The sequence below is a fragment of the Pocillopora verrucosa genome, chromosome 9, assembly GCF_036669915.1.
Source record: "Pocillopora verrucosa isolate sample1 chromosome 9, ASM3666991v2, whole genome shotgun sequence".
Classification (NCBI taxonomy): Eukaryota; Metazoa; Cnidaria; class Anthozoa; order Scleractinia; family Pocilloporidae; genus Pocillopora; species Pocillopora verrucosa.
Genome location: NC_089320.1, coordinates 1,858,565 through 1,885,834, shown reverse-complemented (window position 1 = coordinate 1,885,834; position 27,270 = coordinate 1,858,565). Strand labels below are relative to the sequence as shown.

Here is a 27,270-nt window from a genome sequence, read left to right as displayed (position 1 = left end):
GAGCCGGATAAACACGGTGGTCATGAGTTTAATGCACACCGGCAAAAAGGGAGAGGATTGAATGTTCCGATCTTCTCTTCGAAGAAACAAATTTGAAACTAATTATGGGATCTAAAAGAGACCTTAAGGTAGGCACCGTTCTTCTGACGCCATTACTTGGATTAACATCGAGAAAAAGCGAGAATGATTCTTCGAACGCACTGCATAATTCCATGCCATCGATTTGCTATCTTCCTTCGCGATCGTCGAAGAATTTGTTGGGGTTGGAAAGAGAGAGCGTTGAAAATGCCACAGTGTCATTACATCAGGTAAGTGAAGCAAAAGGCAATTAAATGGTACAACAGTTGGAGTTATAGCTTAAAAAAATTTGGTTTATGCGTAAACTTGTTAATTGGGTTTTTAACACATTAACCAACCTCAGTGTAAAGTTGTTTTTCTTTCTTAGTTTTTGCGTAATTACTATTCTGAGCTCATCTTGTTGATAACTGTTTTTAAGAAGGATGAAAAATTTCACAAAAATATCCAGAGATAGTCGGAAGCTCTATACTGTAGTAAAAATGCATGTAATCAACTCCCTGAGTGTAAACAAGTGTATGCAACGCTTGGATGTATATCAAATTTGATTAATTACTTACAAGTACTTAACATTAACAGTATCGGTAAACTTTGATGGATTTTCGCTGAATCTTTGGAGCAATCATGAAAGTGTTGATTTAAACTCTGGAAGTTTTGGAAAACGAGATGATCGTCTTAGGTCGGGTTTTGACGGCTCGGATTGAATGCAAATGAAATTAATTTCTGTCAATTGTTTCCGCCCTCATTAAACGCACTTGATGGCAACATATGCCTTTTGTTTTGGAGCTTTCTTTGCAAGCAGAGGAAAAAATGTTCATCCCAAATGAAATCTTCTTTGGCTGTGCACAGATATAAAGCATGAACTGGATAAATTAATTCAAACTAGTTAAGAACTCTCGATGTACTTCATCGCATATGGGATGCATAATTAGTGGAGCCCACGAGAGAATCTGAGCGAGATATCAAGGAAAGCATATTCTTTCCAAATGCACAGGGTAACTTGTGAAAATCAGACATGAAAACACAAATACCATCGCAAAATTTATGACAGTATATTTTGAGAGGTACGATTCATCTGTGAAAATCAGACATGAAAACACAAAAAACATCGCAAAATTTATGACAGTATATTTTGAGAGGTACGATTCATCTGTGAACCAGTCTGTGCACAGATATAAAGCATGAACTGGATAAATTAATTCAAACTAGTTAAGAACTCTCGATGTACTTCATCGCATATGAGATGCATAATTAGTGGAGCCCACGAGAGAATCTGAGCGAGATATCAAGGAAAGCATATTCTTTCCAAATGCACAGGGTGACTTGTGAAAATCAGACATGAAAACACAAAAAACATCGCAAAATTTATGACAGTATATTCTGAGAGGTACGATTCATCTGTGAACTAGTCAAGTTCACTCCTAAGATCCTAATAGCAATTCTCCTTACTACCTGCTGTACAATTCTTATGTTAGTTCTGAGAATTTGATATTTGATCATTTAATAATCCCCTTATTGATATTCTTCTTTATTCTCAACACCTGTCTGCTTGATATTGTATTGCTATTGTAATGAGAAATTCTATCTTGGTCACTCATGAGAGTGAAAGGGTTAATCAGTGAATGCCTATATGCAGATGTATTCATGATATGAGGATCACGTCATGTCAGATAAACAGTGAGTCATTTTCAATCCCAGGCTCACACATCATTGAAATCAGCCCTGAGGTTTTCAACTTTCTTTAACTAAGAATTTTATGACCAGACAAAGCAGATATTGCAATATGTCAATGGTAAGCAGATCATTTATTTGCTTGTGTGTAACCTCAAAGCTGAGATGTTAATTCTTTAGTTGATATTACACCAAATTCTCTCATCTGATTTTTAAAGAAATGTGTATTGTAGTCGGAGGAGAGAATTCCCATTGACATCTTTGGAATTAAAGGTAAAAGATAGAAACTCTGGTGATGCCTTGAGCATTTGTCTTTTATTGAAGTTTTTCAACTGATTTTGTCATAATTTTATCTTTTCAAAGGCAGCTCGAGATGGGAAACGGGAACTTGTAGATAGAAGGCTTGAAATATTAGGTAAAGGAAACAAGAAGATCAACAAAAAAGACCAGGATAACACAACTGCACTGCATTATGCTGTCCGCTACAATCACCTTCAAATTGTTAAGTTGTTAATGGAATATGGTGCAGGTAAGAGACACTTTGATTGTGTAGTTTGATCATCCAGGTATTAGGGTCATTCTGAGAAGGACTCTTGTTGTTAGTAGTGACTGACATTTCAATAACCTGAGGGAAGTCGTTGTCAGAGTCACTTGACACTGATGATGTCAGAGTCACTTGTGGAAATGTCAGTCACCTTCTCAAATGTTACCCCTGAGTTCAAAACATTTACTGTAAGGAAACTGTTAAGGCTTGCACATCAATGGAGAGGCTGTAATTTAATTTATGGTGTTTACAGCGTCTTCTAAAGATTCAACTACTCCCCCCTGGATGGGATGCTAATCCATTGCAACATTACACTCCAGCATTTTACCAGGCTTCCCTGACAATATACCACTACCCATTTTTTTCAGTATGTCATGATAATCTTTTTTCTAGATGTTGAAGCAAAGGGAGAAGATGATGCCACACCCCTTCACTATGCAGCCAGGTTTCGACCAGTCCCCAGAATGAATGGAGGTACTCCAAGACTAACACCTCAAGTTACACCAAGTCCTAGTATGGAGAACATGATTGACGTCGGCTTGACTCTGAAGAGAGATGACAAGAAAAAGGATGGAGGCAATGGTAGCCTCAACAAGGGTGCAAAGGACAGATTGCTGGGCTCATTGAATAAACGCAGGGAGACAATTGGAAATAAACTGTTTAGCAAAGATCACTTGACTGTAGAAAAGAAGAATTCTCTGCCAAAAGATATGCCAATTGTACCACAGGGGGTAGAGACTATGATTATGTATTTACTGTCGCGAAAGGCCAATATTAATGCACAGGACAGCTATGGTTCCACTCCTTTGCATTATGCAGTTAATAAAGGTAATCCTGATGCAGTTAAGGAGCTGCTGGCGGACCCAGGTATTGATATTGAGGTAAGGAAACACTGTGTTTATGATTTAGCTGTGCAGAGGGTGTCAGGTACTGTCACATTGGATCAACAGAAAAGAGTGATTTCACCAGGGAGACTTCATTTGGTAGATAATCTAGTAGGCGATAGTGTGGTAGCATTGACCCATTAGTGAAGTGGTGTTTAGAAATATGGGTGGGTTTAAATCACTCCCACCTTTGGCAATCTTGTTTTGTTACTTCCTTGAGTCATCTTGTGCCCTCAGTCAGGCAAGGGTGGAAGGAGCCATGACCATTAAGCTCAGTGCTTCGTTAGAGGGTTCCTTCTCTTGAAGCATTTCTGCCGATAGAAGCTAATAGTTGTTTATATGCCTCAATCTGCCACTCAGCGAATTACTTTTAAACCCACTCCTACTTGTAACACTAAGGTCTAATGTGTGCCCCACTCATTTCAAGAGTGACCAGGGGTTTTTTGTTTTCATAACCGGCTTTCCACCGTAAAAACCTCAGTGTGCGTATTCTCCATTCTGGTCTCTATACATTTGCTTAGGTGCGAACAAGGAGAATTCATTTAGTGAGAGCTCATTTAGTTTCTGATCATTTGCTTTATCCTCGTGACCTTTATGTTTGATACAGAGGTGATTTGTAAGGAGAAATTAGATGTTAGTCTCTCTTGGGAGTCAAAGGCTTAGTGACAGTTTTGGAGGGCAAAGCAATCACCTCGAAGGTTCTGCCAAAATATGTGAATAAATGAACAAAATCGTGATCTGCGAGAAACTCCTTGGAAATGAGCAAAAATATGCAGTCAATTATCAATTGAGATTTCATCAATTGAACATGAACCAATTTGCGAATAGATTCTATGTTGCCTTGCGTGTGTTAAGCAATGAATCAAGATGATGTCACAACGTGGTGAGAACATTAGAGACACACTAGGTTGTGCCTCGTGCGCCACTCAGCTGAAAAGACGCACGACAACGTAGGATCTATTTGTTTTATAATGATACAAAGCAGATTGGTGTTAGTGGTGACGTCATCTGTGCGTCTTTCCTCCGATGAAACATAAGTAATAACGCCTAGGAGCATTCAGCATATTCGTTTACAATACGCATGTGCATTTACAAAATAATGAAAATAATGATAATAACGTAAGTATATAAGATTATAAACAATCATCTGCAGGGCACAGTAACAAATTCTTATTAAGGTGCTTAGCGATAAGTAAACGGTACAAGGTTTAATTTGTCTATTATACTTCTAAAAGTATTCACATTACCAGCGATTCTAGCCACTGCGTGGAAGAGTATTCCCTAGGTGGCTGCCAATGAATGAAAAGGAATTAAGGCCCCACTTGCTATTAAAAAAATTTTGCTCAAGCTTAGTGCCTGAGCCTCTAAGATTATAATTGACTGTACGGAGTTTAAAGAAATCTTTAATGTAACTAGGACCATTCCCATTGAAACTTTGACACTGTAAAGCGCATTTGGGCGTTAGGAAAATACGCTATCGAAATAAATTATTATTATTATTATTATTATTATTAAAGTAGGATCAAAACATGAGAAGAAACCTCCTTTGTTCCTGTGTACGCTGTTAATTAATTTAAGAATACTATCATTCGAAGTAGACTTAGGTAAACCTTATAACGTTTTGAGAATATAGTAATTTGCATCTTCTAATTTATGAGATAAAGTGATTATGTAGTTCAGCTAATCACATAATTTCTATTGAAATGTTCCAGGCAAAAGATAAGACTATGATGACTCCCTTGCATGTGGCGTCCGGCCAAGGATCTCTCGCTGTTGCTAAATGCCTGATTAATGCTGGGGCTGACTTGAGAAGCTTGGATGAAGAACAAATGACACCTTTGCATTTTGCGTGCATGGAAGGGAGTCTTGAGGTTGCACAATTGCTGTTTGAGACAGGTGAGTGTGATGAAATAAGAAAGCTTGTTACACAATTCAGGGTGGTCTTGAAAAGAACCGTTGTTATAGTGATATGTGCATTGATGTATCTATAACCAGACCGGAAGTCGTCATAAGAGTCTGGAAAGGAGTTCTTTTTCAGTCAAGTGTTTTAAGGCTTTTTTCTTGGGAACTGATAGGCTAGTTTCATGAAACCACCATCAACTCCCAATAACTCGCGCCTTCAAGGAAATTGAAAAACAGTAAGTTAGCGAGAGTTTGGATGATGACACTTTGTTTAATTTTGCATGACGCACTAAAGCGTTGTCATTCGCAACGGTTCACGCTCTCACAGAGACATTTTGTTGTATATCAAATCGCAACTTGGATGCCAATTCGGCCATATGATTGATTAATTTGCACCACGTGGTAAAAATGTCCAATAATCTGATTGGCTATTCCCCATTATGTCCTCGCATACTACTCTGGCCTATGGATTAGCAATAACTAATTTTTAATTACTCCTACAAGCCGAGGAGAAAGGCGGTTGGGCCTTAGTATCTAAAATGGTCACCGCTCAGGATCGTGAGGAACAAACTCCACTTCATCTCGCTGTGGAGGACGGTGATCTGAACCTGGCGAAGCTCTGCCTGGACAAAGGAGCAAACGTGAATGCACTCAAGGTGAACATGAGTACTCCTCTGCACCTGGCCGCTACAGGGGGAGACTTAGACATCGTCAAGATGTTGATAGAACATGATGCTAACATAGAAGCAAAGAATTCCGCGCAGGAGACTCCGCTGCACAGAGCAGCTTTGTTTAACAGGGTGGATATAGTGGATTATCTTTTGAGCAGGTATTGTAAATGAAACAGCGCGAACGAGCTGTTATCACAACTAAACTGAAAACGTGCTTTTTCTCCCGGTATCCGTAATTGCTGCCTTGTTATTTCAAAGGTACTGCCATAAATTCTTAAAGATGTGTGCTGTCCGGTTTTCCAAATCCTGAGCCCTTTTCTAGACAACGAGCAGTCCCTCCATTTGGCGAAGTTCATCACGCGATTGAAAAACAAAATTGGCGAAAAAACCAAATTGAAGTTAGCGCGCGGCGCAGAAAACTGGAATGAGGTGCTTACTTTTTGGGCATCACACTCCCAAGGTTTCGCGCGAGTCTTTTTGACTCGCGTGACGGACTTCACCGAAAAAGAGACACTGCTCTTCGTCTACTCTATGTCATACTAAAACATGTCATTTTTCACACCCATTTTCAGACCAGTTTCTAAACGTTTTACTTAATTTGGGATCTATTAAGCCTTGTACAAGCCTTGTACAAGCTTAGGTAAGTATCACACCGGTTCTGCACTTAAGGAAACCCAACAGAGAAATCGAACTCGAATGATTAATTTCAGGTTACTTGTCTTTTTCCGCAATTGGAGCTGAAAAGATAGATACGTGCATACGCGTTTAATGGTTCCCTTGAAAACCATACTCCATCTAGGACGTTAATTTCTGGAACCTATACCCATTTTTAGACTAAAAGGGGCACAAAAACCATATTCTTTGGGGCGGCAGATACGTAGTTCGATTATATAAGGGTGCACAAGTGTGTTCAGTGTGTTCTCCATTTCCATAGTTTTCCTATTCTTTTAGGTAGTAAACTTTCCAAAGTTTTCCAAAGTTTGTGCAAAAGTTGGTTAAACATTCATAGTATTTAGTTATCCTGTAATTATTTTTTTACTGAATTTCATAATCTGGAAATACATATGCTCATGGGAAATTTTGTTTGTAGGGGTGCCTTCATTGAATGTCGAGACAAAGACAAAGATACACCTTTACTGATAGCAGCGAGTAAGAATCATTTGGGAACAATTAAAACGTTGTTGAATCATGGCGCAGATATTGGAGCAAAAGACAGTAATGATGAAACTCCAATATACAGAGCGGCCTCTGAGGGATGTATTGAGGCACTTGAAGTAAGATGCTTTGTTTTGTTGTTGTTGTTTTTGTTGATTTTTTTTATTTTGTTTCGATTTATGACGTCGCTGTGGTAATGATTCCGTTAACTCTGAGGTTTTTTCCACCGTCTTATTGTTCTTCCCGCTTCCTTCCGTGATACCATTTTTTTCCTTTGCACGTTCCTGTTTACGTTGTTGGTGCCTTTGCATCTTTGTTCCTTCGTAAAATTATATATCCAATCATTCAATAATGTGCAATTGGCAACATGGGGACAGTACCGCTGTTCAAATGTTGAACGAAATTTTGTATACCCGAATGAAAGTACTTAATAGTGGTTGTTGCTGATAATAGCCATTTTAACTGAGTCGATTGTTATGTTTTATCTTTCAGTTTCTTCTCAAGGATCGCAAAGGCAAAACGCTGGCTGAGGAATACGACAAATATGAGAACACGCCCTTGCATGTTGCCGCCAAAAAGGGCTATGTTAGGATTGTTCAAGTAAGTTGAACTGTTGGCGCGCACTTTGATTGACTGAAAAGACCAATAGCCAATCAGAACAAAGGAAAATACCAAAAGGAGCCAATGAGAACTCAAGATGAGACGGGCAAACAACCAAAAGCGCGGGAAAACGGGATTTACCATCGGCGTAAGCTCTGCATGTGATTTCTTGAGATTTTGGCGCAAATTTTCTCGGCCAATCACATTTACATAACGGTGTTTGGCAAAAGCAATACGAAAAGGATCCTACCTAATCCCGGATTACACTTAAGTGAATGTTTGAATTTGGATTTTAAATTGTTAAATTATTGCTAAGCGAAGAATTAATGCGTGATTTGCATAATTCACATTTCAGCTTCTGATCGATAATGGTTGTTGTATCGACAGTAAGAATGATGGATCATTAACACCGCTTCACCTCGCAGCAAAGTTTGGGCGAATAAGGTGAGATTTTAAACTGTAGTGTGCTATTGAAACCACGTATTTTTTCCACGCCGTTAAAATGAACTTTCTTAAATCTAGATCTCACTGCGTTTTAGATTCCAGAGGATTTCTTAACCGACTGAAAATTAGTTTCGACCAGAGATTCCGCTATTTTGAAATCAACTCAGTTACCAAGCTTCACACGCAAAACGATAACGCATATTTTTACGAACATGAGCTACCCTGGGTATCACAAAGGAATCTTTATTTGAGGCAAGGTTGCCTTCCTTTACACCGTGATACGGTTTAAACGTGTAAAATAAACGATTGAAAAAAAGGGAGAGAGACTTTGCTGCGTGATAGTTTGACGGCCAGGCTGTTAAGTAAGTTTTGGAATAGCGGCGTTGATGGAGAAGTTTTAAGCATATCTGACAACAACTTACAACAGTTTAGTTAGTTATTTGGAATCTCACAGCGCGGTCAGTGTCTCAATTTCTTACATACTTTCTCAGTGCAGTGGTAAAAAATCAAAATTGTTCTGATGCCGCTTCGTAATGTGTAGATCGTATATTTTGTAGCTGTAGGGTGAATTGAAAATTGCAAAGCTATAACATGACTTGTTTTTCCCAGAACCGTTTGTGCTCTTTTGAAGAAAGATATGTCAATTATTAACGATGAAGATGATGCTTCAAATACTCCATTGCACCTGGCTGCATTACACGGATATGACAAAGTGGCTAAGGAACTGATTGATAGAGGAGCCGCTATTGACGCCAGGTGTGAAATACTTAATTCTCTTTACTTTCTTCTACGAAACTAAATAGGAAGCCGGGTATGAGAGCAAAGGATGTGATTTAGAATCAAGTTGGTGAAAACAGGCTTTCGAAAGTGATGGAAGGCGCGAGGTCGATTTCCGATCATAGACGTTTTTTGCAGCAGCGCCAATGAAAAGGTCTATTGACAGTCTGCACGATATGTTTCGTCCAAATAAATTTGAATCAGTTCTGTTTAGCTGCACGGTGACTCGAGGTCGTTGAGATTTGTTCTAAGTTTGGTTATGCCTGAGTCATTTAACAGTACATTTCTGACAAAACTGTCCTAAAAAAAGAGAATATGATATTCTCTTGTTCCAAAAGGATCGTTTATTTTAGATGTAACCTTGAATTGATGTCTCTCAGATTGTGGTTGCCTCATTACAGGTTATTGCGTTTCTAGGCTAAAAAAAAAAGCGCAATGTTTCTTGGTAAAATTTTTAGTCGTTGTATCTGTTTAGGCCAATTGATTGGTCTCTCCCCTATAGTAAATTTTTGTCTGGCAAGGATTTCAATGGTCTTCTTAGATACGCTCTGTAATTGGTCCAGCATATTCTCGCCAAGTATGCAATCAAAAAATTCCAAACTAAAACCAATGGCGGCTCTGTTATCCAAGTAAACTGTGTCTGGAGGCGTATATTGTTTTGATTGCAATGAGCCGTTGTGATTACTTAGCTTGGAACACTGAATCGAAAATTACCCTAATTAAAATAGTCGTTATGGGATTTCATACACAGGAATGCTAATCTTTGGACTCCGTTGGATTGCGCAGCAGCGAAAGGTTCGGTAGACGCGGCTACTGTACTGTTAGATGAGAACTGTCCTGTGGACCCGACAGACAAGGCGAAGGTAAGGGATTACTGGCCAGTAATTGTTTTCTTGCTGATTTTTCCTTTATTCTGCAGCATTTTAAAAAATAAGCCGTCTAAGATTGCACGTGGCAACTTGTATGCTCAGTTTTTATAGCATTGAAAAGAAGTAGAGGTTGTGAAATAACGCTAGAATGTAGTGTTGCAGAAGATTTGTAAACAGATACAAAACAGAAAACCTGTCGCATTCCACAATTTCCTACACAACCGCCGCTTGGTTAGCTCTTGATGTAGAGCGCTCTACCGGCGCTCTGCCAAATAAGTGAGGAGAACGTGTTACCTTCGCTATAAAATCTGCAAATGTATGTCTCCTGCATCTTCTCTGTACCGGTTAGCAGGGGACGTCAAAGAACCCACCAACTTCTCGCAAAGAGTAGGGAAGGTAGCGCGCGGTGTTGTGGTCAGACTTTATTTCGAAAAATTCCTGAATTTAGGGCACCTGCAACTTTCAAAACGTTGTGATCCGCCAAATGCAGTCTGGCTTAAAGTCCCTGAAAAGTACTGTAAATTAAAAAAAGAAATCTGCCAGGAGTGTCCTAAATTGGCCAGTACAATCCAAAATCCAAAACTGGCCACTAGAGTCCAAAATCCACAATCGGCCACTAGTGTCCGGAATCAGCCACTGGTGCCCAAAATGCAAAATTCCCCACAAGTGTCCACAAGTGTTCCCTACAAGTGTCCAAAATTCAAAAATCGGCCATTAGTGTCCAAAATAAAAAATTGGCTACCAGAGTCCAAAATTAAATAGGTTTCGTCTTTCGCACATCGCCCGCTTCCCAAATTTAGCGGTTACTTTGGGCATATGTCGCCAATTCAAACCATAAATGCTTTCTCTTCGATTCGAAGATTCCTAGAAATGCAGATCACACCTATTTAGATATTTCTAAGAGGGTTATTTTTTTTCGTATTTATAATTAGGCGTCGGCGAGATTGAAATAATTTTGAGTTGTTTATCGTCTTTTGTAGTGTCATGGCAAGAACTGGAACGCAATATGCCAGTGGTTTTAGCCCAGAAATCACAAAAAGAGAGAACTCAAATTTGTTTCAAGTGCGAATGATGACTAAATAAGATACTCCGAAAAAAGAAATAAGAAGCACCGGGAAACTTCAGTTCAAAATTGGGTCAAGATCGGAAATCTAGTGCTACTTACCATCCCTCATTCAGTCACTCACTTATCCCCGTAGCGTAGTAGCTTCGCCCTCTATCATATAGGAGGCAGTAATCACAAAAACTGCAGTTCTGAAATGACTGTTAGAAATGTTTTATTATTGTTGTCAGTGGTTGATCATTAGTGCTATCTCTTGTGGTGGTTCCACATTCCTTGCTAATGAAACACAAAAAAAGTGTCAAGCAAAGAGTAAAGTTTTGTTGTGTGTTTGACTTTCACAGACCACACCACTTCACCTGGCGGCGCGTGAAGGTCACGTGGAGATGGTTAAACTACTGTTGTCCAGGAAGGCCAACATCACTTTGACAGACAGCGCTGGGCGCAACTGTCTGGATATAGCTGTCGAGAATAACCACAAGTAAGTACTAACAGCTTGTGTGTGATACAGATGCCTGATAATTCGGAGCAAGACCGCCATAAATTATTTTGCATCTGTTTGTCTGAGATAGAGTCGCTCCTGTTTCGCTAGACCAATCGCACAGCTACATTCAGAAAAAATGAAGCAATCCTGAGTTATTGTCGTCCACACTCAATTTTGCCCTCGTATTGCTTCATAAATAGCCTTTGTTTCATAAAAGAAGGTGTTCTCTCCAGCGAATGGGTGCTAAATATTTCGATTGAGTATTGAAGCACTCATACCTCGCTACAATTTAATTTGGCGGCTTCAACCCTCGCTCGCCAGTTAATACGCTATCCACTAGCTGGCGAACTAAAACACCGTTTATTAGTCGTCTCTGTTACTCCTAGGGAAGTGGCACTCGTTATTATCCAGCACAACGATTGGAAGCAAGCCATGCGCAATAGGACCAAAGATGGCACAACTATTAACACGCCGATGAGGAAGCTTATTAAGAAGTTACCTGGTGAGTGATTCGGCGTTCAAGTTGTTGTTTTGCTGGTAACGGCTAAGAATGTTAGTTTTGATACGTTGGTGCAGAGCAATTGTTTCGCCCAGTAACACGTTTGCTCCATCACATTCTCTTTGCTGGTGCCGTCCTCAGTCAAAATCAAGGGCCAGAGCAAATTCAGATTCACTGTGATCTTGTTTTCAACTTTTTTTTCGATGCTTCTTGTTTCCCAGAGGTTGCAGAGAAAGTGTTCAATAGATGCGTCAAACCAAATGGGCTTCCTGTGGATCATCCGCAGTACGCCATTACTTTGAACTATGAGTTTCTTGATGACGTAAGCCTCGAGTGGGCGGGATTTTTGACACCAGAGTCGTCTGACCACGAGGGGTCTGGTGTAGACGCAGTGATGTACAAGATTAAATCGGCATTGCCCGAGAATGTTAGCAAACAAGTGGAAATAAAAAGTAATCATCCTCTGATGCTAATGGTGAGAACAATCTGAATCCTTGTTAATGTATATTTGTTTCGTTGAAGACCGCAGATGATTTCAACATGTAAGGACATGTAAGAGGCACATTAGGCACGGCCTTATTCACTGGAGAAAGCTTTTAGCATTCTTGGTGCTGAAAAATATGACAATTACGCGTTTTAATTGATTTTTGTTATTTTTTTAGGTTTCGTTTAGATTTTTCTTTCTCTTGGTGAGCTATTGCTGGAAGTGCTTCTAATTTTATATTTGGTGTGCATCATTACTTTTAAGAGCTCAAAAGTACAAGTTCGTCTTTCACATTCATTTTTTTTTCGGAAAGTTTACCAGATCCTCGATTTGCCAGCAGCTTGTTATTTTCTGGGTCCGAATAGACTCAACCATATTTAAATCCTGATTTACAAAAGTGCTTGTCGTGTCTTTGATCGTGACGTGCACGACGTAACGCAACACATACTTTCTTCACAGGTCACCAAAGAACGGGTCAAACTACTTAGTCATCCTTTAGTCACGTACCTATTGCGTTACAAGTGGCGCAGCTTTGGTCGCTATGTGTACTACGGCCGTCTCATTCTGTACGGGATTTTCCTGTTTTTCCTGACTGGTTATGCCATGCTTACAACAAAGAGTCTACCCATCACACTTTGCAACGAGACTCAGTGCACGTGCAACGTGACGTTCGCAACAAAAACGGCAAGTACAGGCAGCGAGATTATGTGGAGAAAGCTTGGTCGTCCGATGATTCTCGTCACAACGTCTATAAGTTTGTTGCTAGAGGTGAGTAAGCGTGGTCATATTATTTTTAGCAAAGTTTCATCCAGCACTATACGTTAACCCCAAATTGAAAAAGAGAACCTGAACAAGCAAACGAAACATGCGATTATCAGTTCACGAAAACTTTGGACGAAAATCGATTACCAACTCAAAAGTTTCACAGGGGAAAGACGTCATTTTGTATTTTGCGCGAAATGGAAAAAAAGCTGAGACTCTGGCTTACAACTCCTCGAGTGATGCAAACCCCTGGCCACAAGCCTGGCTTAACCCTTGACACCGTAAGATCGGTACGCATGTTATCCACACTGTTCTCTATACATTTCCTATGATACCGACATGAAGAATTTGATCAGCAGTCAAGGGCTTTTTTGTGGAAGATCATTTCCATATTCTCATAGCCTTAATGTTTGATTCAACAGTGATACTGTGAGGAGAAATAAGATGCCAATCAGTCTTAGAGGTTAAAGGTTAAAAGCGATTAGTAAATTTGGGGGAGAATCTCCATATCTGATATTCGCCTCCTTGTATCTCCTGTGTTTGTTCCTTAGATCATTCGGTTCTGTTACATGTGGAGACTGTACATACAATGGAACAGACTGGTAGAAGTGTTAGCTTATATCTTCTCGATGATGTACATAGTGGATGACTTTAGACTAGACGGAACAAGTTTTACAATTCTTGAGGGGTCGAGGTAAGTTTGTTAACCCAGCCATGCGGGAAATACGAAGAGGATATTACACAGAGGCGAGGAGATATGAATCTTATGTTCAAGCGGCAAGAATAGCATCTCACGAGTGAGTTGAAAAGGTGGGAATCGTGACGTCATTGCGCAGTATGTCCACGCGTGTTGCATACGAAAAATACGCCACTCCGTTCCAGATTAAACCTGCTCTGCTGACGGGGAGGGGAAGCGGTGGACTAAAATACCATTACGGGGAAGGAGCATTATTATTGAGAAATCAATGTAAAGCGACATGGGAAGGCAAGGGGAAGGTGTTGAGAAAATTGACTCTTGCTAGAGTTTGTCTTTACCTTTTATTGGTGACAGCTTTCGCCTCTGGAGGACTTTACGCTTACTTACCTTTTCTTGCAGTCGCGCGTGTAAATCTGTTTATCTTGAAAAATTTTCCTCTGCATTCTTTTTTCCAGGTGTTTCGTGTGGCATAGCAGTTTTGGTGCAACGGCTGTTTCTCTGTCCTGGATTGGACTTGTTCTTTTCATGCGCAAGTTTCCCAAACTTGGAATATACGTGGTGATGTTCACTGATATTTTTAAGACTTTTGCTCAGTTCTTTGTAGTCTGCTTTTTGTTCATCGTGGCTTTTGGGTTAGGATTCCACATCCTTCTCTTCAATCAGGTACGTTTGGTGACGTTATTAGTCACTCACCAACTCACACTCTCAGTCACTAAAGCACGCACGCACACGCACGCAGGCACGCAGTTACCCATTTACTCAGTCAATTCAATCAGTCAGTCAATCAAGCATTTGATCAAAACCTTCTTTTATTTCTCAAATTTCTGGTAGTAGAGTAGCTTTATTCGCATCTATAGGAAATAAGATATATCTATTAAGCTCATAGAACCAAGGAAAGCTTTGTCAAAGTAAGCTTTTTAAAGTCATATTTCGCGGTTACATTCCAACTGAGGCAAGAGAAGACGAAGGACGTTTACGCTCTACTAAAGAATTTCCAAGCGTACATGCGGTGGAACTGAATGCATAGAAATCATGTAATTCTTTTATGGAAGGACAGTGTTGTTTTTTTACAAGCTTCGTTTACACCGTACCTGAATATGGACCTAATTCTTGTTAAAGCGTCAACAATTGTGCATTTGGTTACGTGTACTCACAAAAATAATAGGGAAACATGGAAATAAAAATGCGTGCGAGGTGGGGACTGAGTGCAAATGAAAAACAATTCCTCAGTTCTTCTCTTTATGGCCCATAAAACTTGTTTTTGCTCGTTTTTCCTAGTTGCTAAGCGGAGTGTTTGTGGAACACTTTAGGAGGAATGCGCAGTGACGTGACAAGTCTCTTGGATCTTACAGGATATAGAATAATTGACGTTTTCGTTTCTGTTCCTTCAGGTGCCCTACTCTACACCAGGCCGAGCCATGCTCAAGACAACAATGGGCATGTTAGGAGAATATGAATATGATACAGTTTATAATGATAACGATGTGCCGCCGGTCACGTGGGCATTGTATTTGTCATTTCTCGTCATTAACTGTCTTATCATCATGAATTTATTGGTGAGTCATCTAATGATTGTTTTGGTCCGTGCTTCGCATGGGACTTTAAACATCTTTCTGCTAGCCTGCGTAATTTTGGCGCGCAAGTACTCAGTATTTTCTCGGTAAAAATCATAGCCGCCATCTTTGATTTTCATAGCAGCGGAAGGTTGGGAAGAGAAGAAATTTTTTCCAAGGGGGTAAGTGACAAGGAAGGAGAGGGGAGGGGGTGCGGGAAGTGGGGGATATCAATTACATTGCCTTTTCCCTCCTTTTTCATAACTCAAAATAAAACATGGTCGGTCGAATAAACGATCGCGAGCTAGTAACGTTAACTCGCCCTAATAAGACGCCTGCACCGCAGGCTATCTTTCTGTATAATTTGTCACCATCTGATTGTGTTTTCTTTTCTTCAGGTCGGTTTAGCCGTAGATGACATCAAGGGGGTCCAAGAAAAAGCAGTTCTAAAGAGATTAGCAATGCAGGTAGATCTTTTTATGCACACTTTGTTCCTATACGCACAGAGTCGGTTCCTGTTGAGAGGTAAACGGTTATTTTTATCGGCTGTTCAAGTAAATTTTCCCGACTATGTCACCGAATTTTTATCTTTGGACTAATGTCTTTTTCAATCGTGAAAACTCATTAATAGGAAATATTAGGAAGGGGGAACAGAATAGAATAGTTTTTTTCGGTTAGGCCCGTACCTCAGATATAGAATTGAAGATAATTCTTCGGGCCCACAAGGTTAACAGGACTTCCCAGAAACGGGTTAGTGGCGTCGTATGCGGGTTCCCTTCACAGTCGGTTCTTGACCTTTGTGAAAGTGCTGCGAAGTCGATATTTGTATTTTCTGGTTCTCCTTCCTCTACTAAAACCCACTCTTCTAATTCCAATTTTACCAAGAAACTGATTATGAACAACCACATCATGGGTTCGTCTCTGTGAAATTCAGCTCACTTCAAATTAGACACCGACACATAGATTTAGAACGGAAACTATTCTTAATTTTCTTTACGTGGATTTTTGTTTAGGTTGATCTTGCATTAGATGTGGAGAAGGCTCTTCCGGCCATTTTTAGACAGAGGTTTGCCACAACTCAGGAAGATATTTATCCTAATTCAAACAAGTATTGGACTATTTGGTCGTTTTGGAATCAAACCGTTAGTCCTGCTAGAGCAATTTACGAGGCTATGAACCCCGAGAAGGTTGGTAATCGACTGAATGTCAACCATGGTTGTCTTTTAATCCTTTAGTGTTGTAAATACGAAAAAGTTGAAGTTAAAAAGTTAAGATTTCTTAATTGACGAATTGTTGTTGTTAATGTTATCAATACTGATAGTTAATAACTTTTGCTTTTCTCCCAGACACCGATAGAGAAGCTCCAGAACCACCAGGAAGCGTTGAAAGAAGAAGTAATGACCGTCAAAGCGAAACTGAAAACTGTCCTTGATCACACAACACAACTAGAGGCCATGATGAAAGCACTCATGAAGCACCACGCCATATCTGTGGAGGAGGAGGAAGAGGGCGAGGATGACGACTAGAAGTACGCAATGAATGCTGGGAAAATGCTTCTTCAGAAAAGTCTTACGATATGTGTGTGTGTGTGTGTTACGAGAAATTTCAACGCCTTTCTTGTAAGGTAGCCAGTATTTTGCACACTTGCTTAAGTGAATTAGGGAAACCCCCATCGCCTTTTAGGGTACCATGGCTCCCACAGGCCATGAGTTATGCTTTAGTAAGATCCCATTAAGTCAGGGAAAAGCAGTGGCGCAAATTTATTTTGGGACGGGGAATATAAAAATTTGATGACATGTCAAGGAAAATTAATTTCATAGGTCCATAATTCATCCCTTTTTCCTACCTTCATGAATTTGTGGAGGTCTTGCTCCAAATATGATATTTTGATTGGTTGAAAATTTATCCTTGTGAGAAGTAGGTACTTAAAATATATAGAAAGACTTGAAGCTAGGGGTTGGGAAATGTTATTTTTATCAGGGAACATTTTTCATAAATAATGATTTTGGTGACTAGGCTTTAGGTTTCTCCATCCATGTGCGTCCTCTGTTCTTCATTCGCCCTCGAGTAAATGTCCTCATTAATAAATGCATACACTCTCAATTCGCAAAATAAGTTTCATTAATATATACCCATGTCTTTTTGTCTATAATATTCAATTCCCATACTGCATTACTAGGAAATATTATTTATGATACATCGAGTTTCGAAATAATGTGGAGTTGACAAATAGTTTCATTTTTAAAATCATCCGAGGGAAGGGAAACCAAAACACAATACCATATGGACTAAAAGGAGAATTATGCTACAGAAATGATTTATATTTGACCTTCGCTTTTAAATAGTGTACCTGAGATTACGGTAAAGACTGCGTTTTGAGATTCCACAAAGAGACTTAACCTTCAGAAAGAGAAGGAGGAACTCTTTACCTATAATTGATGATTATGGTGATGGAAATGACGTAGTTTCTGGAGCACACTTCTCTTTTAACTGCAAGGAAACATGTGGTTAAAAATTACTCTTACTAACAATTTTCAGTTTTCACTCTGGGCCTTTGAAGCCACTGTGCTAAGGCTTCGTTTAAGACAGTTAAGTTTTGCCTTTTGTACTATGGTGAAGTGATGACGCGTAATCTTAAATAACAAGTTGTGTATTGGCTGTAGTTCCCTATTTATGTTATCTACTTAAAACAACGTAACAAAAAGAGCTAAAATGAGAAGAAAAATGGATTCAAGAGGGGCACGATCGATCTCAATTTGATGCGAATGTTTATCTGCAATGTATTTGGGTCGTACCTCCATATTATTTATATAATTTACTAGCAGATGGGCGGTGTATATTTTCAAGATTTAACAATATTTTTCAAGCTTTGTTATTTATAAGCAATGGTTATTTTGGCCAAACAAGGGATATAGAGTACCCAGCATAGTTATTTACATTGGACGCAAATTGAATCCCTATGAAATTTTTACGTTAAGGGAAAGCTGGAATAAACAAATTTGTGGAAAGTGTCTCGTTCTCTTTAGTCTTGTGCCGTCAGTCGGTTTTGTTTTGGAGATGTAGTATTTACCATAAACGCCTTAACATCAGTATGCATGTTCTCCTCACTTTTCGTCACACCTTCCTTATGGTACTGACATGGAGAATTTCTCTAACAATCAAGAGTATTTTTAATTTGTGATGATTTCCTTTTTTCTCGTGCGCTTAATCTTTGATTCGGTGGCAATACTGTAAGGAGACATCGTGGATCGCCTCTTTTGGCAAAGTTCTTCCAAAGGAAAGGCTCCTCTCAAGAACAAGAACTTTGATCTCGTCTGAAATACGTTTGCATATTTGTAACTGTTATCTCACTTGAAGTATAACTAAAGGAAAATCTCGATTGGGAAGACTTATTTCGTTGTCTCGCATCCCAAGGAAGTCCCGTGAATGAAGCTTCTAAGGACTTTATTTTAGCACAAAACAACAAAACTTCCGCTGGGTTTAAGTGATTTAAGTCAAAAAGGAATCATCTCTCTGCGAATTCCAGCGAAAATTTATTAAACAGGGTTATTTACTTTATGTTACTTAACTCATAGCACTTTGATAAAAAACGTGTTTTAACATTACTTTAAAATTACAACATTTGTATTGAAAACATAACAAATGCGTTTCCAAATGTCTCAAATGTGAGCAAAACGGTAACAAATTCCTAAAACTTTAATTACAATAGTAAGCTAATTCCCAAAGATTTCCCAGAGGTATGGTTTGTTCCATTGTTTGACACACGGCAAAATTACACAAACATGCGTACTGTGGCGCCTAAATGGCCAGCAGTAACACAACCGGGCAGTGGTCACTCCCTTTAACACGCATGCGGATGAGGCTATCGGACAACTTAGGCACCAGTCTCTCGGAAACTACAAAGTAGTCCAGGCGCCTACAATGAGAGAAAACAAACCATATCAAATACTATACTTTTATTTAAGGATGCGACTTCCTGACGTTCCTTAGAAGAAATCATGGCCGAGTTGAATAGTGATGTTTAAAATTAAAGTATTCAAAGTTTTGGTATTGGACTGTTAATCTGTCTTTGTTTTAGGTTTTTCATTTCCATCAAGGAAAAAGAGTAATGACTTCAATTATCAATGGTTCACCGTCAGGAAAATTACACTAATTGACATAACATCAATACATTCCCTACTTACTCCTTTAAGGATAATGTTGTGTCAGGGAAATCGTAAAAAGTTTCAGGGAAGTGTCCTTCACAAGTTGTTTGCCAAAGTCGATAATGTTCAAAGTTTCCAGCAGAAAAGTGCAGCAGCAACGAAAAACTTGTTACTTCGAAAGATTGGTTTAAACGTTTTCTTGATTAAAAGTTTTCCAAATCAGTTTAACTGTTATTTTTATTTGTCTCAGATGAGCGCGTTAATTTGAAACGAGAAAAGTAAAAATTGAATTGTTAAAGACATTTCAAATCAAGGAAAACTTTGAAGCGAAACATAAAAAATATGGAATACATTACGAGAAAATACGAACGTTCATCGTTTCACTATTACTACAAAACGAAACACTGTAAATAGCTGCAACACAAAATGGCCGTGAGAAAATCTCGATTCGACACAAAATTTATTTAACCTTTGCATAATTTTCAACGTACCAGCCAACATTCTTTGCGCGAGCGTTCCTCATGTAAGACCAAAACGAATACTGCTTGGTTTTGTTGGGATAAAAATGACGAAAAGAATCGACGAAACCTTCTTCGAGCAATTCAGTGAAATCTTGGCGTTCTTCTTTGGTGAAGCCTGCTGTTTTTGTGTTTGTTTTCGGATTCGCTAGATCTAAAAAAAAAACAAACAAACAAACAGCATTTGGTGTTGAACGTAATAGAGTAATTTTCACTCAAGTGTGAAAAGTAATTCGGGATCGCATTGGTTTTGCTCTACTCCGCTCTGTGATTGGTCCAGACGACTCACGCCACTCTCTCTACCAATCAGATCCAAAATTTGAACCAATTACGACTTGGTCGCCCGCGTTTTCCCGCGTTTTAGGCAGTTTGGTTGTTTTTACTTTGAATTCTCACTGGTTCTTTATTCTTCCTTATACTCTGTTGGCGATGACTGATCCCCACCGTTTCCCCCTGAAAACCGTGTGATCTTCCCCCAGAAAAACCTCCCCTGGCGATAAAAAATGACTGGTCCATAATTCAAACAAATGCTCTCAATAGTATGAATCTCCATAAGCATTACATACCTATTTCCTTATGAGCTACATTGAGGTCTCCGCACAAGATAACAGGTTTCTTATTGTCCAGTTCCTTGAGGTATTCTCTGAAATCTTTATCCCAGCCCTGGCGATACTCAAGCCTAAACACAAATCAGAGCAGTTTTCAACTGAACGTCGAAAAGCAAAATCAAATTAATCCCAGCAGTCAATCAGAACAAAGGTTTATATCATCATTAACCAATGAGAACTCGAAGTGAACAAAGCTTGAAGCGCGGGAAAACGCGAGCGACCAAGTCGCGATTGTTTTCAGCTTTGCATCTAATTGGTTGAGAGGAAGGCGTGAGTTTTCTGAACCAATCACAAAGCAAAGTTCAGTACATCCAAAGCAAACCTGGATCACTATCGAGACTCAATTAAAATTGCCTTAATGTTGTAGTGTTGCCAAACAAATTTGTATCATTGTTTTGTCCTCTTTTTAAAACTACGGTGATGTCAAATCGACCTGCAAGTCAGTTTAAATTCTACAGCCTAACTATGATATTTTTTTAGCTTGTAGAAAGCACCTTCCGTTGCAATTTTCAATCGTGGAACCCAAAAGTATACGGCTAAATATTTTTGAGCGTTTTATACAGAATAAAATTTAATTTAAAGGGAAACATTTATATACAGATGCCATATGATTTCATGGTAAAGAAACAGCAACATTACCTTGTAAGTCCTCTTCCTGAATTCGGTATATCTAAATAAGAATAGACAAGATTATCAGCTGGAGGGTGTTGTTTTTATTGAGTGAAACCAAATTCCCCTGTCTAATATACAAGGAAAATTATGGCAGTTAGTAAGGGGAATTACTAATTGAATCTTGGCAGTCGAGAAGTTGAGACACTATATCGTGAGACAAAGATATGAAATACTTACAGGCTGTTACTAAATAGAAGTCTTCAAATTCAGCCGTAATGACTCTTCCTTCATTGTCATGCTCCGAGATCCCTGTAGAGAAAGTAAGGAGTGTTGGACATGAACGACAAATACGTACTCTACTTGCCAACTCTCACGGCTTCAGCGCTATTCTCTGTCCTCAGATCAAAAGTTTTAACCTTTAACGTTTTCTCCTGCTTCGAAAATTTTTGCCCCATCACAGCCCCGACTGAAAAATTTCAAAAATTTGTCAGCGAACTTAGCTTGAAACAGACATAGGAATATAGGGCTTTCATATAAATAAATATATCCCAGAGACTTCTGATTTTAGAGGGAAAGCATTTAAAAGTTTATGTCAGATCTCTTCAAGATGCCTTGGAAATTTTCAGTACGTGTTAGGAAACGTCGAGTAACTTTGAAAATGAGTTGGATCTCTCCTTACCGTCTCACTCTATAGATTCAAAAATTATCTATTTCTCATCGAGCAAGAAAATATATTAATATAATTTACTAATAAGAATACCTGTATATCATTTTACTGACCTATGCCATATGATACATTTATAGGCTTTACTTTGCTGCAAAGTCTGCAGGAACACAATAACCACCATGTAAGTGATAACACAACTGTACGTACATTGTAAAGCATTACCGTATTTTTGCAAGTTAACACCTGTCACGGCACTCAAAACATTTTTAGCGTTTCTGATGCTGAGTTGATGGGAGGACGGCATTACTGCGAGGGCGGCATTTATTTATTCAAGGGCAGCGTTTAATTAAATAGATACAGTATGGGTAAAGAAACTACGGTCTAAAAGTTGGTCAGCTCAGTGAGCTCCAGATAAAAAGATCCCAAATCAAGCCAAGACAGCGGTCAAACGTCTGCGCATGTGTGAACGTTGTAGAGGTGGCCTCGAGGTGGCGTGCTTTCAGGCTGTCAAATACCATGTTGTCCCACACAAGCCAGCAAGCCGCGGTGTTTGAAAACCGTATACCTTTTTATTTAATGCAAAATGATATATTAGCTTGACACCGGTAATTAAATAAGCTTTGTGTATCAGAAGTCTTGATTTTTTCTTTTTCATATTTTACGTATCTGTGTTTCTTCGCATGACAGCAGTTGTTTTTTATGTTTTCTTAGTAGTATAACGTGGGAAGTTTGTGCACAGCCGGCCAATATTGATCCCTTTGCGCATGACCTACGTTTGACCGCTGTGCTGGTAAAGCATTGGTGATGTCATTGCGCATTCTTACAGTGCAGATAAAATGGTGGAGATTTGTCACCTGCAAAGGACAAACTTCTCATCCTAAAGGAGATGACATTCTCCTTGCCACCTCAAGCCAATTAAACCACTATAAACTCACACAGTAGAATAAGTTATGAATTCATGTAAGAGTCATGAAACTTACCCAACTCCACTGTACCCCTTTGTTTGTCCTTCTGCCCAGTAGGTATGATATCCAGGAAGCTTTATTTCCTTAAAAAAGATACATTCAATAAAAATTTAAAGTTAAAATTAAAGTGAAATCTATGATTCAAAAGTTATGAAACGGAATTCTTCATATTTATAAGTAAGATGTACTGCAACAAATTTTCTTGCACTTACTGGCAGACATCTCAAAAAAAAACTTTCACCTCCTGTAATAATCACCATATTTGATATCAAAAGAAAGCATTTTCATTTAAATAAGAATGACAACACTTCCAATGTGAATAATAACATTTTGATAACATGCTGCTATTCTTCTATAGGTTCAAATTGTTTTCTATGCATTTCAGTAACGTGATCCCACAGCAGTCAGCTTTCTCAAGGTTCTCCTGTTGTGGTTTCACTTGCCTATCCTTTCTTAGTCTCTAATTAGTTCTCCTCTGAGGACAGAGGCAAAGAGGTGGTGACATCTCTGACTTGTATTTCCTTGCAAACACACAAAGAATTTTGAAGTCCCATCAAAAGTCACACACCCTTTAAATTTACAGTTAACCCTTTAACTTCCATGAGTGACCAAGACAGAATTTCTCCTTACTATATCAACACAGAATTAAGCAGACTAGCCCAACTAGGGGACTACAAGTTGATCCAATGCCAAATTCTCCAAATTTAAATCATACGTGTTTTATGGCAGACAGTAGGGAGAATTACTAAAGAGATCTTGGGAGTTAAAAGGGTTTAATTAAACTATATACTTTAGGTATCAGATTTGAGTAAAATTTGGGTTACTAAGGACCTTTGGAATATCTTTCTCTGGGCATTTAGTCTCCTGTATACAAAAAACATCAGCATCTTCATTTTTCATGTAAGCCAACGTCGAGCCATGTTTCTAAAGAAACAAAAAATGAAAATGAAATTCAAAAGCAATTCGCTAATTGGCTATGAAGTATTTGTAACACATTTAGGTATTTTATTCAAATCCTTGTAGCTCTGTACATATTGCAAAAAAATAAGGAAAAAATTCATACCAAAGATATCGAGATACCTATCAAATTACCTTCCACACTTTGCGAGTCTTAAATGTCAGCTAGCTGGTCCTCACACAAAAGAGAACTAAACTCAAGAGCCAAATATTTTCCCATGAGGCCAATCAAACTCAGTCAATAAGCATTTTATCACATGACCACTAAATGTTGAAAATTTCGAAAATTTTGTCTCAGCTTAAATAGGATACAACATATGGGCACTCACTAAAACCCACAAAAAAGATTCTACAATAAAAAATTTTCCTTTGTTTTTTTAAATCAGAACAATAAAAACACAAACCAGCAAAAAATGCACCTTCTTTAACTCTCTTTTTTTCTTTTCTTTAATTTTTTAGCAACAAAGCCTCTGAGTGCAAGGTCAGACAGCTGTTTCTGGACTGGCTCATGTCAACCCACCCAGCACTATACCCATCATCTTTCACTAAGGTTTTCTATGGAATTACAGACGCAGGGCTGTATGGATCATATAACAATTACATTATTATCATCTGATTGTGAGACAAAATTTGGTTTATAAAAAAAAAAGTGGTAATAGATGATCATTAGACAAGGTGCCATAGTATTTCAGTCTATATTCTGTGAACATATGGGACATTTCTTAATTTTAGTCTTCAACTGCAATTTTGTGATACTAACCTGCATCTTGCACAGTCACTACCCTTCAGGTGCATTTTTATAATATTAACAATAATTTTGGAAGCCTCTGCAACTTAATGACTATTACCTCTTGCTAGTAAACATAACACAAAACATAAATGCAGATTTATGCAGTATTCTTACCAGGCAAGCTCGGATTCCATTAACATTCCAAGATGAAATTTTAAAATTCCACTTCCTACAAAGATGAAAATTTTTAATAAAAATAATGATGCAAATTAAATAGTTTTAAGCAATGTATATAAAGAAAGAAAAAACTTAACCATAGGCAAATTCTAATTCTTTATCACTATGGCAACCAATTATTATGAGCACATACATCACATCACACACTGCCATTGAAAATTTATTCTGTTGCTTTTTATCTAATTTTATCTAATCTTTTTCTTCCACCCAAGGTACAGCAGAAAGACTATCTGAAAAGCTCAATCAGAATTGATAGTAAAGAGTACTGGTTCTCATATTTGATAGCCTAAATGAAAGCACTGTTTTGATTTCTCACCTGAATAGAGAATAATTGTACTGTGTAGTTCAGTGTTCTTAAAACTTTTTGTGTCTTTTCAGGAGCTCTCAGTTAAGAAACTCCACCCATGCATGCAGGAATACAGTCATTTTCCAAAGTCAGCAAAACTGTCCAGCAATTTTTCTCGAAAAGCTTTAACTAGTAAGATTTCTTGAGAACTAAAACTGGGTTATTAGATTTTCTATTGATAAGCTTTAGTTTTTCAGTGGTTTCACTCAAAACACCATCACTGCAGCATCTACTGGGTTATCAGATAATATCATAAGTCACTTACTTGCTGGTAGATGCACATGCATAGTCGATATCCCCATCATCCTGCCCATCCTCAATAGATTCTTCAGATTCAACATCCATATTCTTTGCCTTTTTAGATTTGGGCTCACCATCATCAGCTGTGTTTTTCTTCGCAGGACGTTTTCCTTTTCCTTTGCCTCCCTTTGCAGATATTAAATAAATGATCCACAACAATATTATTTCTAGGTCTGTATAATCTCGCCCTTTTTAACTGCTAGATCACAGTCTCTTCAGGATCAGATAAACAATGATTCAATTTTACATGTAGTATTTAAGGGAGTATCTATCAGGATCAGATAAATAATGATTCACTTTTACATGTAGTATTTAATGGAGTGGTTCATAGGGATAAGCCAGAAATATCATTGCATTCCTGAATCAAGACTAAATTACCATTTGCAATGTGGATAAATATTACAAGGATTTAGCCAACATTAAAACAATCATGATGGGTTCTAAGGATACTTTAGAAGTTTCTGAGAAGTCATCTGATAGTGAAATTATTTGTGGGAAGAAAAGGGAGGTCTACAAGGTCTTTTCTGAAAAGGAGAATTTGTTTGACAGTCAGGAGCTTCTTAAATTGGTGATCATTTCCTTTATTCTTGACTTTTACATTTGATTCAAGGGTGAAACTTTAAGGAGAAATTAAAAGTCAGTCACTCGCTGGAACAAATAGCCGTGGCTACATTGATATCTAAATAAATTATCATAATTTTAATTCATTATATCCAGAACATATCTGATAATTGTCGCTGATTAAATTAATTTCCTTCATTCTTTTCTCTATGGATTTCCAAATGATTTCATCATAAAAGAAGAAGTTTTTTTATTTGTTTTGATTCATAGCAAAACCATCGTAAAGTTTAACGAAAAATAGAGCGTTAAAAAATCAAAATACCTCAGTTGGAACATGGTAGTCAAGCAACTTGAAATCGCGATTAAAAAAATCACGCGGTTTGATGAGTAATCAGACTTACAATTTTTTTCCTATTCCAAACATTAAAAAGGAAATCAAAAATACTTTCTGATTCTTTTTTTAAAATCAAAGAAAAGTTATACATTCAAACCAAATTTTTTGTTGCGTGGCATATGAAACACTGATAAGTACAGTGTAGCGCACATGTGCATGGAAATTCCATACCGAGTTTTGCAGTATTTGTCACATTTAAAGCTTGATTTTGCTAATCAGCTGCTAGATCTAGCTATCGATGTGTTGGTTTCCAAGTATAGAAAACCTTACCTCTGATTCTTTATTCTTTTTCGGTGGCATCCTGGCCGATTGCGATGTTCAGAGAATCTCTATACTATTAGCGCCACAGTTCATTAGCATGTCTTGTATGCAACACGAATTGTACGTGACTGGGGGAAGGCTTGACGGAGCAGGGGTCTGGTAAGAGTCAGTCTAGCCCTATGCTTTGGGTTTTTCTGCATCTCTAGCCGATTTTCTGGTTGTGGCAGTTTTATTTGAAACTCTCGATATTTTGCTGTATCTACTTGTATCCCAGAAAACCAAAGGTGCAAACCTACTCGACACACGTCTTGTTGGGGCTCGGCCTAGTCCACTCAATGGGATAGTTTACTGTAATTTTTCTCTCGTGAAACGTGATTTTGGTTTTCAGTTATTGTCGATCCGTGTATCGGAGACTTTGAGACTCGTGCGTGACACATGTTAGATGGTGAGTGTGAACATTATGTCAAGAGCTAGAAGCACCGCCTTTCGTGATTTTGGGACTTTGATCGGTTTGCATGATCGACGCAACCTTGAATGATCTTTTAAATCAGTGCTTAGCAACAACCAATCATAATGTAGAGAATATAGTATAAGAGAGTGATTTCTTGCAAGTTATGCTCTTTACACACCCGTTGTAAATGGGTGAATACGAGAATGGATTAAAACAGTTTGATTGAGTCTAGTTCGTCAGAATTGTATCCCGAGTAAACGGGGCAAAGTTTACGAAACGTGCAGCTTGAACGAACATTTGAATTAAACGTGATTTATAAACAATATTGTTTGTCGTGAATTAACTGAAATGTCTACAATGACATTGGAATAATGCATAAATAAGTGG

At 38.4% G+C, this 27,270-nt stretch overlaps 2 protein-coding genes across 2 annotated transcripts; one reads left to right on the top strand and one right to left on the bottom strand.

Moving 5' to 3' along the window:
- The first annotated feature begins 11 nt into the window (after nt 1–11).
- Nucleotides 12–18,267, top strand: LOC131791386 (transient receptor potential cation channel subfamily A member 1 homolog). Its single transcript, XM_059108717.2, has 20 exons — nt 12–308; nt 2,110–2,275; nt 2,684–3,171; nt 4,887–5,070; nt 5,581–5,905; nt 6,838–7,021; nt 7,395–7,502; nt 7,858–7,946; nt 8,556–8,702; nt 9,475–9,586; nt 10,997–11,133; nt 11,523–11,638; nt 11,857–12,110; nt 12,579–12,887; nt 13,433–13,575; nt 14,034–14,241; nt 14,970–15,134; nt 15,530–15,598; nt 16,145–16,318; nt 16,478–18,267. The coding sequence occupies exons 1-20, from the start codon at nt 105–107 to the stop codon at nt 16,655–16,657; spliced, it is 3,762 nt and encodes a 1,253-aa protein (XP_058964700.2). The 5' UTR covers nt 12–104; the 3' UTR covers nt 16,658–18,267.
- A 376-nt stretch (nt 18,268–18,643) lies between these two features.
- On the bottom strand, nt 18,644–26,560 carry LOC131791436 (exodeoxyribonuclease-like). The gene is made up of 11 exons (XM_059108783.2): nt 26,442–26,560; nt 25,182–25,342; nt 24,508–24,562; nt 23,478–23,570; nt 22,662–22,729; nt 21,795–21,838; nt 21,252–21,323; nt 21,042–21,072; nt 20,361–20,473; nt 19,768–19,948; nt 18,644–19,047 (listed from the first exon to the last, which is right to left on the bottom strand). Exons 1-11 carry the CDS (start codon nt 26,469–26,471, stop codon nt 18,930–18,932), a joined length of 966 nt encoding a protein of 321 aa, XP_058964766.1. The 5' UTR covers nt 26,472–26,560; the 3' UTR covers nt 18,644–18,929.
- Nucleotides 26,561–27,270: the final 710 nt, after the last annotated feature.

What these genes read in the sequence shown, in the direction of transcription:
- LOC131791386 (XM_059108717.2), top strand. Translation starts at nt 105, where the DNA reads ATGGGATCTAAAAGAGACCTTAAGGTAGGCACCGTTCTTCTGACGCCA. An exon ending in CTATAAGTTTGTTGCTAGAG is followed by an intron (nt 12,888 to 13,432) that starts GTGAGTAAGCGT and finishes TTTGTTCCTTAG; the next exon opens with ATCATTCGGTTCTGTTACAT. An exon ending in ACATCCTTCTCTTCAATCAG is followed by an intron (nt 14,242 to 14,969) that starts GTACGTTTGGTG and finishes CTGTTCCTTCAG; the next exon opens with GTGCCCTACTCTACACCAGG.
- LOC131791436 (XM_059108783.2), bottom strand. Translation starts at nt 26,471, where the DNA reads ATGCCACCGAAAAAGAATAAAGAATCAGAG. An exon ending in AAAAGAATAAAGAATCAGAG is followed by an intron (nt 25,343 to 26,441) that starts GTAAGGTTTTCT and finishes ATATCTGCAAAG; the next exon opens with GGAGGCAAAGGAAAAGGAAA. An exon ending in TCAGGAAGAGGACTTACAAG is followed by an intron (nt 20,474 to 21,041) that starts GTAATGTTGCTG and finishes ATTTGTGTTTAG; the next exon opens with GCTTGAGTATCGCCAGGGCT.